The following is a 12900-nucleotide window of genomic DNA, read 5'->3' as shown; positions in this document are numbered from 1 at the left end:
GATGATTATTTCTTGTCATATATAAGGCTTTTTCTATTTATGTTTGTGTGGGATTCATTTATGGCATTTGTAGGGTTCAAATTACAAACCTCAATAGAAATAACTCATTCATCCTTCAAAACACAGCCTGGTCACCTCCTCTGGGAAGTCTCCTTTGAGTTCTCTGGGCTCAAAAAGGCTTTTAGCTCTCTGTCATTTTATTATATCCATGGTCCCCAAACTGCTACAATTTGGACTCACCTGGGTTTGTTTGTTTGTTTGTTTATACACTCGTGGCTCCCACTCCCAGATAGTCAGGCATAATAGCTTTGGGATACAACCTGGGCATTAGAGTGTTTAAAAGATCCCTACGTAGGTCTAATGTACAACCGGCTTAGAGGGCCACTGTATTATATTCTCGTTTTTGGTTTATTTTCCATCTGGCGAAACCATCAAGACTTAAGGCATTATACCACGTATCATCCATAGCATATAACACAGTATCTGGCATGCTGTGGTCTAGTCACTCAGCAGAATAAATGATTGAACACATGACCATCCACCACACAAACATGGGAAAGTTCATAGCATTACTGGTGAAATCACCACAGCTTTAATAAAAGTCTAGAGCCGTCACTATTGATCGCTGACAACAGAACATTTCCGTTCATGGCACCTGTTCAGGAAAAGCATTCTGGATTCATCCATTTGTTACAAGTGACTCTTATCCACAGAAAAAGGCTTTTACCAAACTTTGTAAAATGTTTTGGGGTTTGTGAGGTCTCCTGCCTTTTTAAAAGTGTGCTTTGCCCTGAGTTTCTTGGGTATTAAATTGCCCAAGTTCTGTTTCCTCTCTTTGGGAGGGTGAAATGCTGGATTCCCTTTAGGACATGTATTTGAAGTGACATATTTATGGAAATTACCACCCACTTTTGAAATTCAGGGCATAACTCTGACAGCTGAATCAAGCCCTAACAGAATTCTATTTACAACTTTCCTAGACAAGCCAGATTAGCTGTTCTACACGAGCGAGTAGAACATTAAAACACACACACCCCACATTGCTTCTGTGGCGAACACAGTGCAGGATTGATCGTGGTGGTGATGACATAACTCTGTCAGAGTTGTTGAAACACTTGGGTGGAAGTAGAGCCGTACAAATAAAACCAATCCAAGACTTTGGGGAGGCATTTAGGGAAGGACTCCCTTGTATTGATATACTGGGAGTGACCTAGCCTTTCTAGAAGTCCGTTTATCAACATGAAGTAAAAAGTAACAAAACATTTCTAAATAACCATACCTTTTGAGCTAGTAATTCCACTTCAGATAATTTATCTTAAATAGGCATGTGCTGAGATTAGTTAAAAAGAGGGTCATCATAATGGAATGTTTTGCAGGAAAAATATTTATGGGCAAGGAAATAAACGCATGACATAATAAGTTAAACAGTCCCAAACAAAATCTACAGTAGAAGTCTACTTTTGTAAACAAACAAACAAACAAACAAACCAGAATCATTTATCTGGCTAGGAAAGTAGTCTAGAAGGATGTATGCTGGGGTGATAACCATGCGTTTTCTCTGAGTAGAAGGTTGGGGGTGATTCTCTGCATGTTTGTTTTTCTTAGATTTTAACAAAGAGCCATACATTATTCCGTACTTTTAACAAGTACTGTTTTCTTGTTGATGTCATTATTACTCATTTGCTTCCAGTGAAGCTGATTAGCTTAGTGTCGGGACTGCTTTTGCACTTAACAGCTTGATAGCTGATCTGATAAGCTTTAGTGACTTCTCCGATGCTAACTTTTATGTAGAATACTTGTCATAATGGTGCCAAGCTGCCCAGAGTAAGGGCCGTCTTCATCCTAGACATCTTCTAACCAGTAAAGACTGTAGTAGATTTATCTGCTAGCCCTGCATCACTGTAATGAATTCATTCCAAGATACTTCTGAATTATGAAAATACTATAATTATAGTTGATTCTACTCCAAAAGGATAATTAATTTTTTAAGGAAGCAAATGAGTATATGAAAGCTATTTGATTTGTAATTGTGTTACCTTAATGCCTTAGAGGGGCACTTAGTACTTGGAATGAAGACGCAAAGGGAGCAGGGAAAAGTTCATGTATTCATTCACAAATATTTATTGATATCCTACCTACTATGTGCCAGGACCTCTTCTTGGCCTGGAACATAGTTGTAAATGATGCAGGTAAGTTCCTTGGCTTCGTGAAATCCGGAGTTGGAAGGTAACAGGTAGAATATAAAATTGTGCAACAACAAATGTTCTAAACTTTGGTACTGGTCAGGGTTTTACAGAAAATAAAATAATGGGGTGTAGTGATCAGAAGGGAGAAGGGGCATCTTAGAAAAGCCATCTTGGAGGAGGTGACATTTACTTTAAGATCTAAGAGGTGAAGAAATGTCACCAGACATGTGGCGGTCTGAGAATTTCCAGGTATGGTTACCTGGTTAGTGCAGTAGTCTTATGTTGGTACAAAAGCTTGCCCTATTCAGGAGATGGAATAGAAGCTAAGTGTTTAGAGGTTTGATAAATGAGAATGATGATCTCAGTGATGTTGATGTTACTAAGGGGCCGTATCATAAAGAGCATTGTAGAACGCAATAATGAGATTGACTTTGATCTAATTGGCGACTAGTGGAGGGCCTTATTAGACAAGTAAGGAAGGTGGATTGCTTTTACCTTTTTGAAAGGTTATCTGACTCTGTATTTGAAGAAGGGACCCAGGGGTAGGAGCACAGGCACAGGGAGACCATTGAAGAGGCTGTTGCAGTAGCTCAGGTGAGAGATGATGGTGGCCTGCTGGCCTGGCATGGTAGCAGGATGATGAGATGAGGTTGGATCCACAATGTGTGTAAGAAGTAGAGTTGCCCCATCTTCCTGAAGGTTTGGCTATAGGACAATAAAGTCAATAGAATATCTAGTCTGGAAGATTGTGAGTAGTGGAACAACTGGAAATCTTACACTCTGGGGAATATACTGTATATTGTAAAGAAATTTGGAGGTTGGAAGATTCTGGAACATTACTGGATGACTTTGGGTCACTCACTCCCTTCCCCATTTCCATCACACTTTGTGTGCATTTTTGCCTGTGATAGGAAAAGGGCCAGGTCTTGCTTTGACTTGGAACATAAATCTGGTAAGAAGGGATGGGAGAATAAATTCTGTGAATTCTTATTTCCCATGGAATTTGGGTGGTTAAAAATTAAATGGGGCAATCCTATATTTTTAAATCTAGGAAAAAGAGCAGAATGACTCTGCCGTCATCAGTATAACCCACTGCTTCTCAAACATTAATTGTATATTTGGCAATCTGAGGGTTTTGTTCAAAATCAGATTCTGATTCCCAAGGCCTGAGCGGGGGCCTGATGCTCTGTTTTCTCATTAGCTCTGAGTGGACGCTGAGGCCGCTGGTCCGAGGAGCAGTCTTGGAGTAGCCAAGGTCTTACTGATTTTGTTATTAATGACAATCCGTCATGGCTACATGGCCCTCCCCAGACGCTTGCCCAGTGGCTGCTGTGGGCATTTTCTCCATTTGTCTTGGGAAACTTACTTTTGGCTAAGTGAGCAACAGGGTCGAACAAGTCATTTCAGAGACTCCATGCGCATCAGAAGCTAAGGAAAACAAAGCGCAGAAAGACCGGGGGTTGCAGTGTGAAGATCTCACTTTGTGTCTTGGTTCTACGAACCAGCCTGTTGATCTTGGACCAGTCATGGCACTTCCCCAAGTTTCTGTTTCCCTCAAGGGCAGCATGGAGAGAAAACCATGTCCCTCACAGTGCTGGGACGCACCACGAAGGAGAGGGGCAAATAAGCGTGCTCTGTGAACGGTAGAGCACCATGATCCTGTCCATGTCCCCACAGCTGGGCCGACAACGACCCGTGTTTTTGTGGGCCTGTCCTTGCTGGTGTTCTTGCTGAACTTGGCTCTGGGGCCTATGATTTCGCTGGTGAAAAAGAAATGAAATGACCCATTTTCTCTTTTTTTTCTCCCCTCCTCCCCCTCCCCAACCCATCTCCACCACAGCAATTGAAACACAGAGCACCAGCTCTGAGGAACTGGTCCCGAGCCCTCCGTCTCCACTTCCTCCCCCCCGTGTGTACAAACCCTGCTTCGTCTGCCAGGACAAATCATCGGGGTACCACTATGGAGTCAGCGCCTGTGAGGGCTGTAAGGTCAGTACCCGCACCTCTGCACCCAGCGTGCGCTCCTTTTCCATGTGCTCCGTTGGGTGGGGGGAACCTGCTCAGCTCTAGAAGCAGGCTGCTTTGCCATCTTGAAATGCCACCTCTCCTGTGGGGGGCTCGGTTGTATTTGATGGTTGCATTTCTTCCTTCTCTCTCATTAGTTAAAAACTCAGAAACTTCTGCAAATGACTGATGGGGACCAAATGTTTCTAGGGCCCTTAAAATAACAGAACAGTTCTTTTCAGGTAACAAGAGCTTTTTGAAGGAGTCCTGAAAAGCATCATCCTGTTTCTCTTTAGAACATGCCGTCTGCTGTCTTTGTAGTTTTATTTTATTTTTAAATATGACTGACAGTCCACTAAATCAACTTGCTGCGAATCCAAGGTTGAAATTGGGATTTATCTTCTGGCTGTTTCCTCAGCCCTGTGGCCTTTGAATTACAGTTTGATTTTCAGCCTGTAGGGACTTGCTACCTTGTGCGCTTGTCATAAATTCAGGAGAGCTGGATTTAAAATTCCAGCCTATGGAGTGGTGGAGGCTGAACATGTGTCAGAGAGGATATGGCTGCTTTGAATCAAGCTAGACAATTCCTATCGAGTCCAACGGTCTTAATTGAATGAAAGAACTGCTTATTATTATTTTTTTTTTTTTTTGAGAGAGAGAAAAGAAACGAAGAATGACTTCATAAACAAATCCAGCTCATCCACAGTTTTTCAAAGGAGCTATGGCTGTTTTGAGCTAGCCCTTTCCTAGATAGACAGCTTTTTTAGGGTCCCTCCTACAACTGGTCAGATCTGTTCTATATATAGATCCATTGGATGATTCATTGCAATTTTCAGCATGCTGGATTATCACAGGTGCTCCCATCAGGTGCCCCGTGGCATTTTGTATTTGGCTTGTCAGAGTTAGCATTTGTTGTCAGCATATGGCTTGGTTGGGCACTACGGCGTAGCAAACCCTCCTAAAGCTGGAGGGCCCAAGACAACCACCTCGCGTTTAGCTTCCGGTTCTGTGGGGCAGCACTTTAAGCCTGGTCCCTCTGGGTGGTTCACCTGCCCTCAGCTACTCTCTGCTCTGTATCTCCGGTCAGCTGCAGGTTCCCTAGGTGGCTCTGCTTCTGGGGGTTACTGAAGGCTCGTGTTGGCTGGGCCGTCTCGCCTCTCCCCCTTGTGGTCTCTCATGCCTGTTGGGCTGGTACTGGGTTATTTGCACAGGCAGGGCTCTGGAAGAAAGAACAGAGGCACATGAGGTCTCCTGAGGCCCGGGCTCACATGTGGCACAGTGTCTCTGCTGACGTGTTCTGTTGGCCAAAGTAAGTCATAAGCCAGTGAGACTTGGGAGGTGGGAACAGAAATTCAACTGTCTCATGCAAGGAGCAGCAAAGTCACGTTATAAGAGGCAGGAATACAGGGTAAGGACAAGTGGGGTCATTTTAGCATGGAGTCTGGCACGCTGAATGCCTTATGGTCCATGCCCCAGAGCGGATAGGGTCCTAGCTTGAGTGCACAGCACCACACTCAAGTCTGGAGCGTTGTGGGTGCTTAAAGATAGAGGTTGAGCAGACACAGAAATGTCACTCTGCCCCTGAAGGAAATTATGAGTTTTCTCCTCTTTTCAAGCCACTGCAATAAACATGGATTATTTTACTGAGCGAGGCTAGTTTAGGGAACATCTCTCTGCCTCTGGGATTGTGTTGGTTGTTTTAAAGGAGTGTCCTTTCCTCCAGTAGCTTCAGATAAGGTGGTCAGGAAAGTTCACACGGCTGCCAGTTGGCAGCTGGATGAAAAGCCAAACATTTGTGCGTCTAATTATTACTTTTTTTTTAAATTTTTTTTTAAATGGTTTTGTTTTGTTTTTAAGATTTTATTCATTTGACAGAGAGAGGGAGCTCACAAGTAGGCAGAGAGGCGGGCAGAGAAGAGAGGGGGAAGCAGGCTCCCCGATGAGCAGGGAGCCCGACGCGGGGCTCGATCCCAGGACCCCGAGATCACGACCCGAGCCGAAGGCAGAGGCCCAACCCACCGAGCCACCCAGGCGCCCCTAATTATTACTTTTATTATTGATTGCTAGCTGAACCTACCTAACTTTATCCTGATATTTCGGACAGCCGCAGCCAAACACAAGTTGACTTTGTCCACTTGTTGTGCAATATATAAATAAACCCTTTCCTAATGATCATTTGGAGTGAAATGAAAAAGACACTCCTTTATTTCAAAAAATGTTAAGTCACGTCCTGTCCAGAAACGGTTCAGGATGCGGTTATATTCTGACTCCGCTTACCTGCTCCCGTTCTGTCCTGGGAAAAGAAATTACCCCGCATCTCTCTTCTCCGCCACACTCCAGGCCCTACAATATTCAGCTGTTTCACAATCTGTACAGCACACACTGTTTTAATGAGCTCTTAGTCAGCTAATTCCCTTGACCTCTTGTTTTAATTTTGGACTCTGACTCTTTTTAGGAAAACCCCAACAACAGCAAAACCCATACCAGAACAGGCAACATTGATAAACTTGATGAAGCCAGTCAGAGTCATGTTATGGCGTAGCTGTTTATCAGAGTAAAAGCCCAATAAGGCTGGTCAGCCAGTTGTCGGATTTGAGGGTTTTTGTATCGTGGGTGGATCTCTGAAAACATGGGCTGCCTTTCCCCTAGGTTGTTGAGAAAGACTGCTCTGCATTTTGGCTTACTGGGAAAACATAGTGGTAGAATTCACAGAACTGAAAACCATAAGGGCAAGGTATAATAATGTAATAGCCAAAGGAGAGAAACACAATTAAAAAAAAATTAAATATAACCGTTAACCATTTTTAAAAGTTACTAAAACAGTGCAAAATTTATTGTGTAAAAAATAGAAAATTAAAACCACCATAGTTCTATGCTGGGAGAAAACCTCTGCTAAATCTGTTTTTCTATGAGTGCATATATATATGCATTATTATTTTTGGCTTTTAGAAAAATAGAAGTTTATGTTAGATGCTGGTTTTAATCTGCTTTTTAAATTTAATAGTCTTTCATGATCAAAATTTAAACAACTGCATAGTTTTTGTGGTTATAACATTAATGTAGTAATTTATGGTTATTTCATAATTTATTTAATAAATTCCATGTTCATTTAAAGTGTTTGCAGTTTTTCTCTATTATAAGTAATGTTTTAATGTATAGCCTTGAGGTATATCTGTTTTGTTTTTTTTTTTTAGGATAAATTAGTAGAATTAGAATTTCTGGGTCATTGGCTTTGAACAGTCTTAAGGCTTTTGATACAAATGGCCAAAATGTCCTCTAAAAGAGATATATCAATTTAAGTTCTATTAGTCTGTTAAAAGTTAATCGTATTTGGGGCACCTGGGTGGCTCAGTCAGTTAGGCATCTGCCTTCGGCTGGGATCCTGGGATCAAGTCCCACAATGGGCTTTCTGCTTGGCGGAGAGCATGCTTCTCCCTCTCCTTCTCCCTCTGCCTACTGCTCCATCTGCTTGTACTTTCTCTCCCTCTCTCTCTTACTTGTATTAGAGATTATCTACTAGGAGTAATCTCTCCCATGTGATAATAAGGTAATGAATCAAAAACAACTTCTCTTCTGGAATTCTGCCTCTGTTCACTTAGGGTGTTTATAATGAGCCCGATGCATGTTATCCTTTTGGCCTCCCAGCAGATATACCATGGGTCCCTGATTGACCATAAGGGCTGGCCCATTTCTTGGCTAGGGATCAAAGATCACTATTCTGGGTTGGGAGCCCCTGCTCTAAAATAGGACTCCTAAAGAGAACCCAGTTTATATCTATAAGAAATAATGCCCAAGGTGGCTTCAGCCTGTCCTGACCAGGATGACCTTATTGACTATTGTTTGGGATAGAGAACCTTCTGTTTTCTTAGGTAACAGTGGCATTCTCAAACTCAAGTTTAATGAATGGGTTATGGTCCACCTCTTGGAATGGCCAGTGGTTACTGTGTTAACACAGCATTACCATGGCAACATAACCACTAGATGCACCATTGGGATGTCCCGTTTAGGGGATTTCCAGCTGAGCAATGGCAGTTTTTTGCAGGGGACAAAGAGTACGTAAAGTGAACAGGTGTTGTGGTTAGCCAAGAAGGTTCAGCAATAGAGAGTGATAAAGTTGATTTTCATGTGTCCTTCAGAAACCGCATCATTGCTCATAGCTATAATTTATGCACAGTTTTGGGCTTTATCATATTTTATATTGATTATGGAGTTTAGAGTAAGGATACCAGGATTTGAATTCTAGTTAGGCTACTTGATAACTTTGTGACCTTGGGCACACATCTTTAGTTCTCTGTGTTCTCTGTTCTCATCTGGAAAAATGGAGATAAGAAACCGTCTATTTCATAATATTGCTGCGAGTATAAAATGAGTTACTATGAAGCAAATAGACAGTACTTGGCAAATAGTAAGTGGTATATACATTCAGTTATGGTCTATGGTGTTATCAATAATTTAATGACTTTTGCACAGTGATGTAACATCAGTTATGCTCTTAGTACTCTTTCTTATAAAACTCTTTTAACAATTCTCTATTTCTTTATACCAAAAATAAACACTGTCTCTTTTGTTCAAGATTTAGTTTAAGACCCAACCACTCCACTGAATCTACCCTGATTACTCCAGTACGGGGGTTGGCAAATGGTTTCCATAAAGAGCCAGGTAGTAAATATTTTAGCTTGAAGGCCATCTGGTCTCTGTCCCAACTACTCAACTCTGTCACTGTAGTATGAAAGGAGCCACAGACAATATGGCAAACAATGGCCATGGGTTTGTTTCAATAAAGCTTTATTTCTTTAAAGATTTTATTTACTTATTGGAGAGAGAGAGACAGAATGAGTGGGGGTGGAGGGGCAAAGGGAGAGAGAGAGAGAGAAGCAGACTTCCCCCTGAGCTGGGACCACCCCCCCATCCCCCCACCTCCCTGCAGTGGGACTCAATCCCAGGAACCTGGAGATCATGACCTGAGTTGAAGGCAGATGCTTAATCAACTGAGCCATCCAGGTGTCCCAATAAAACTTTATTTATAGAAATAAGCAGTGGGCCACACTTGGCCCATGGCCTCATCCTGAGCTCTGCTAAAGTACAGGAGGATGTATTCTTTCTTATGATTTCTAAAACTTAAGAGGTAATGCTCCAAAGTACTCATGCCACAGGTGCCAGGCCAGTTGTTTCTGGTGGACTGTAGGCTGGGGAATGCAGTACTTCTTTTCCACTTGCTTCAGAAATGGTGTTTTAAAAAGTTGATGTCTACTTGCCCAGATCTCCAAGGTGGGAGCTTTAAGACTCCTCTCTCTGTCTGTTTTTACTATACCCCTTTAGTCTCACTGAGCTCCCACTTCTTTATCATCCAAAGTTACAGAAATTAGCAGTTTCCTTATAAGTGAGCTGCTTCCAGGAGCACCTAGCATCTTACTTTGGAGAGGTTTGTGGGATGTGTTTTATGAGCTGCTGTCTTAGTAAGATTTTCTTGCTTAAAAAATAACCCAATGCTTGTTGGCTTAAAACAATAGACATGTCTTGTCACAGTTCTGTGCAGGTTTTCTTGTCTTGGCTGGCTTATCTTGGGTCGGGTGGTTTAGGTGGCCTCACATGACTGGGTCCTCTTCCTGTGTTCTCATTCCTCATCCATTAGCCTAGCCTGGACTTGTTCACAGGGTGGTAGATGGGTCCCCATCAGTAAGAGGAAAAGCATCAAAGTGCTAACCGCTGGTTGCATCACATTTGCTCACGTCCTGTTGGCCAGACAAGTGACATGGTCAGTCTCAGTCTGATGGATGGAGAAACAGACTCCACCTTTGAAGGGAAAAGTGGCAAAGTCACCTTGCAAAAGGATGATGAGTCTGTTAGAGCTGGCTGTTGATGATATACTGTCGTCTGTTAACTCCTGATTTCATGTGTAAGTCTCTTCTAATAGCCTATATTCACCATTCCATCATCTTTTAGCAGATAATTATTGAACACTTACTATATCCCAAGGCCTTATGCAGACACTGGAGATGCAGCAGTGAACACAGGGGAGATGTTCTTCCTGGAACTTACTGTCTTGTATAAATAATGTACAAATGATAAACAATTTAGAATTGGAAGATAAGGAACAGAATGGTCTAAAAACAACAGTGGAGAGGTACCTGATTTATTTGGGAGTCAGGGGGCGATCTTAGGGCTGGAAGAAACCAGCTGTGTGAATAATGGGAGAACATTTCAGGGCAGAAACTAAATACTTAGAATCTAGGGCTATTTCTTCCTTTCTTTGCTGTGTCCGTTAGCTTCTCTGGGACTCAACACATTTGTAAAAGTAAAATTCACAAGTTTGAACCCAGTCCTACAGCAAATAATGGTAAAACTGTACTCATTATTGTACTCATTTCTTGTTGGGGATTGCTAATGTGGTGTGGCTATAAGTTGAGAGGTGGGTAGGGGGAAGGAGAAAACTGCCTTGTTGGATACCTTCTCTATACCAGGCATTGGGGCATTTTATACTCTTATTTAATTCTTGCAAGAGCTCTATAGGCTTGATGATACCCATTTTACAGATGAGGAAACTGAGTTTCAGAGACGTGAAGGAACATGGCTAAGGTCACACAGCTAGTCTTTTCGAGGGCTCGGATTAAATTGTTAAGCCTGCTGGAAAATATTCTACTGTTTTAGCTGCATTGAAACAGAAGGTAGGAAGCAGTGGTGTGTGATGTTCTGGAGTTTTATGGGCCAACAAATTAAAAACAGGTGGGAGTATATTTAAAAAGAAAAACAACCCTGTTTTCTTGATCATTTTATAAAAGAAATGGCATTTTTATAACGAAAAGTAAAAGAAAGAAGAGCTTACAAGGCAGTCTTCCCCAAGAGGGGATGGTTACAGGACCCACCCACGGGAACCCTCCCAAATGGTGCTTTGTCCTTGTTCTCTCTGCTTTGCCAGTGACGGGTAGAAACTTCCCATGCATACGCTAGCATTTGGGAGCCACTGTCCAGCCCCCATGGAGAGCCCCCGGGTACACCCTTGATGGTGCATCTTACCCACAAGGGCACAGAGGAAATGCTTGCTCAAGGTCATGTTGGTAGCCTTCTATTTAAAGCAGCCTTTAAGAGTTTAAACTCCACTAGCCCCCTCAGTCCCTCAGGGCTAATTTTGTCCATTTTCTCAACTGCTTTTGTTTTCCTTGCCTCTGAAGAAGGGAGGCCCTCATCTCCATGACAGTGTTCGGCTGCTGGGCTGTTTTTTTTCCTGGAGACCGCAAGTAGTATGCTCTGTCACAAAAAGTTTTGTAATCAGGAAGATGGATGTCTGCACTTAATTTTAAAACTTCTATTAAATACTATAAATGTGCTTAATGATTTTATTTGACCAAGGCCATTAAAGTGACCTTTTTTCCTGTTTGTTTTTCTTTTTGGGGTTTTTTTTTTTGTTGTTTTAACTGGCATGGATAAACAGGAACCTTAAGCTCTGCCTCCAGAACATTTCTGGCTTTGCCGCCCTGATGCTTGCTTCTGTTCAGAGCTTGGCTGCGGTATTGAGCCCCAAGAACGATATGCCATGCGAAAGGCAATAACAAAAACTGGACAGTGTCTGCATTCTGTAATATAGCTACCGTAAATTGTGAAACTCGCCATCAAGTTCATTATTAGAGTCTTTGAACCACACAAAGTGGGTCCCCTCGTAGACCCAAAGAGCTATTCTCCTTGTTAACATCAGCCGACAGTGGGGAACGGACTTATTCTCTCATTAATCAGACATCTATTAAACACCTTCCGAGACAGGTTTTAGGTGTAGAAAGGAAAGGTTTTATGTATTTGGTTCCCAAAGCTGTATCCCGGTATTTATAAAGCCCATAGATGGATGCCTGTTGGATAACAGGGACGTGGTAAATATTTATGGCCTGAATGGATGCATGAAGGACCAATAGTGTGTGTACCGTGTGCTCTGACCCCTAGGGGGTTTGGTGAGCGCAGAGACGGAGACTCTCACCCGTCTGTCATGTTCAGGGAAGGCTTTATACAAGAGACGATCTTATAGATGTATAAGTATGTTCCAGAGGAGAGGAGTACTCGAGGCAGAAGTTGAAGGCAAGGGAACTCAGAATAACTTATGAAGAATTATGTGGAAAAATGGAAATTTATCCATTCTGTAGACCTTAGTTTTGCAGAGCCCTGTGTAAGCAACTGGGGATCAGCCAGGCTTTAAAAGGGCTTGGGATTCATTAAATATCATTTCCTCGAAAAAGACTTCTCTCTAACCTCCAGGTTAGAGTCCCCTCTTTTGCATTTTTTATTGTTCTCCTTTATAGCACTTACTGCAGTGTAATCAACTTATTATTTATGGAGGCATTGGTTTGATACCAGCTTCTTCTTCTAGACTATAAACTCCAAGAGGGCTGAGGCCAGTCTTAGGGTCCACCATAGCACTCTGCACATAGTAGGGCCTCAGTGTGTGAATGACTTTATCACAAATTAGATCTAATTATAGAGTAATTAATATAATAATAAATGACATAAGCAGGTATATAATTCTATAGTAGTGCACATAGTATAATTTTATACATCCTATATAATTATATAATTAATTGCATCTAATTATATAGGGTTGGTGATGATGCATTAATGAAAACTTTTATAAAATTTATAAACATGAAAAGGCCTTTCATGGCCAAAATTAAGTTCATTTTCTTAGTAATTTCTGCCTTCTAACACAGGCTTAAGCCTTCTGTGCAAAGGC

The 12900-nt window shown here is 42.0% G+C and overlaps 1 protein-coding gene across 3 annotated transcripts in view; it reads left to right on the top strand.

Moving 5' to 3' along the window:
* Positions 1 to 12900, top strand: part of LOC111155167 (retinoic acid receptor beta) — a 396013-nt gene that overhangs the window by 245946 nt on the left and 137167 nt on the right. For all 3 annotated transcript variants that reach the window (XM_022515247.1, XM_022515245.1, XM_022515246.1), the window contains exon 2: positions 4027 to 4175. In XM_022515247.1, coding sequence (XP_022370955.1) covers positions 4027 to 4175 — 149 coding nt within the window. The remainder of the gene's footprint in view (positions 1 to 4026; positions 4176 to 12900) is intronic.

Source organism: Enhydra lutris, unplaced genomic scaffold, assembly GCF_002288905.1.
Source record: "Enhydra lutris kenyoni isolate GAN:26980312 unplaced genomic scaffold, ASM228890v2 scaffoldscaffold39, whole genome shotgun sequence".
In the NCBI taxonomy this organism is placed as follows: domain Eukaryota; kingdom Metazoa; phylum Chordata; class Mammalia; order Carnivora; family Mustelidae; genus Enhydra; species Enhydra lutris.
Note: the sequence above shows the minus strand (reverse complement) of the source record. Positions and strands in the feature narration are given on the sequence as shown.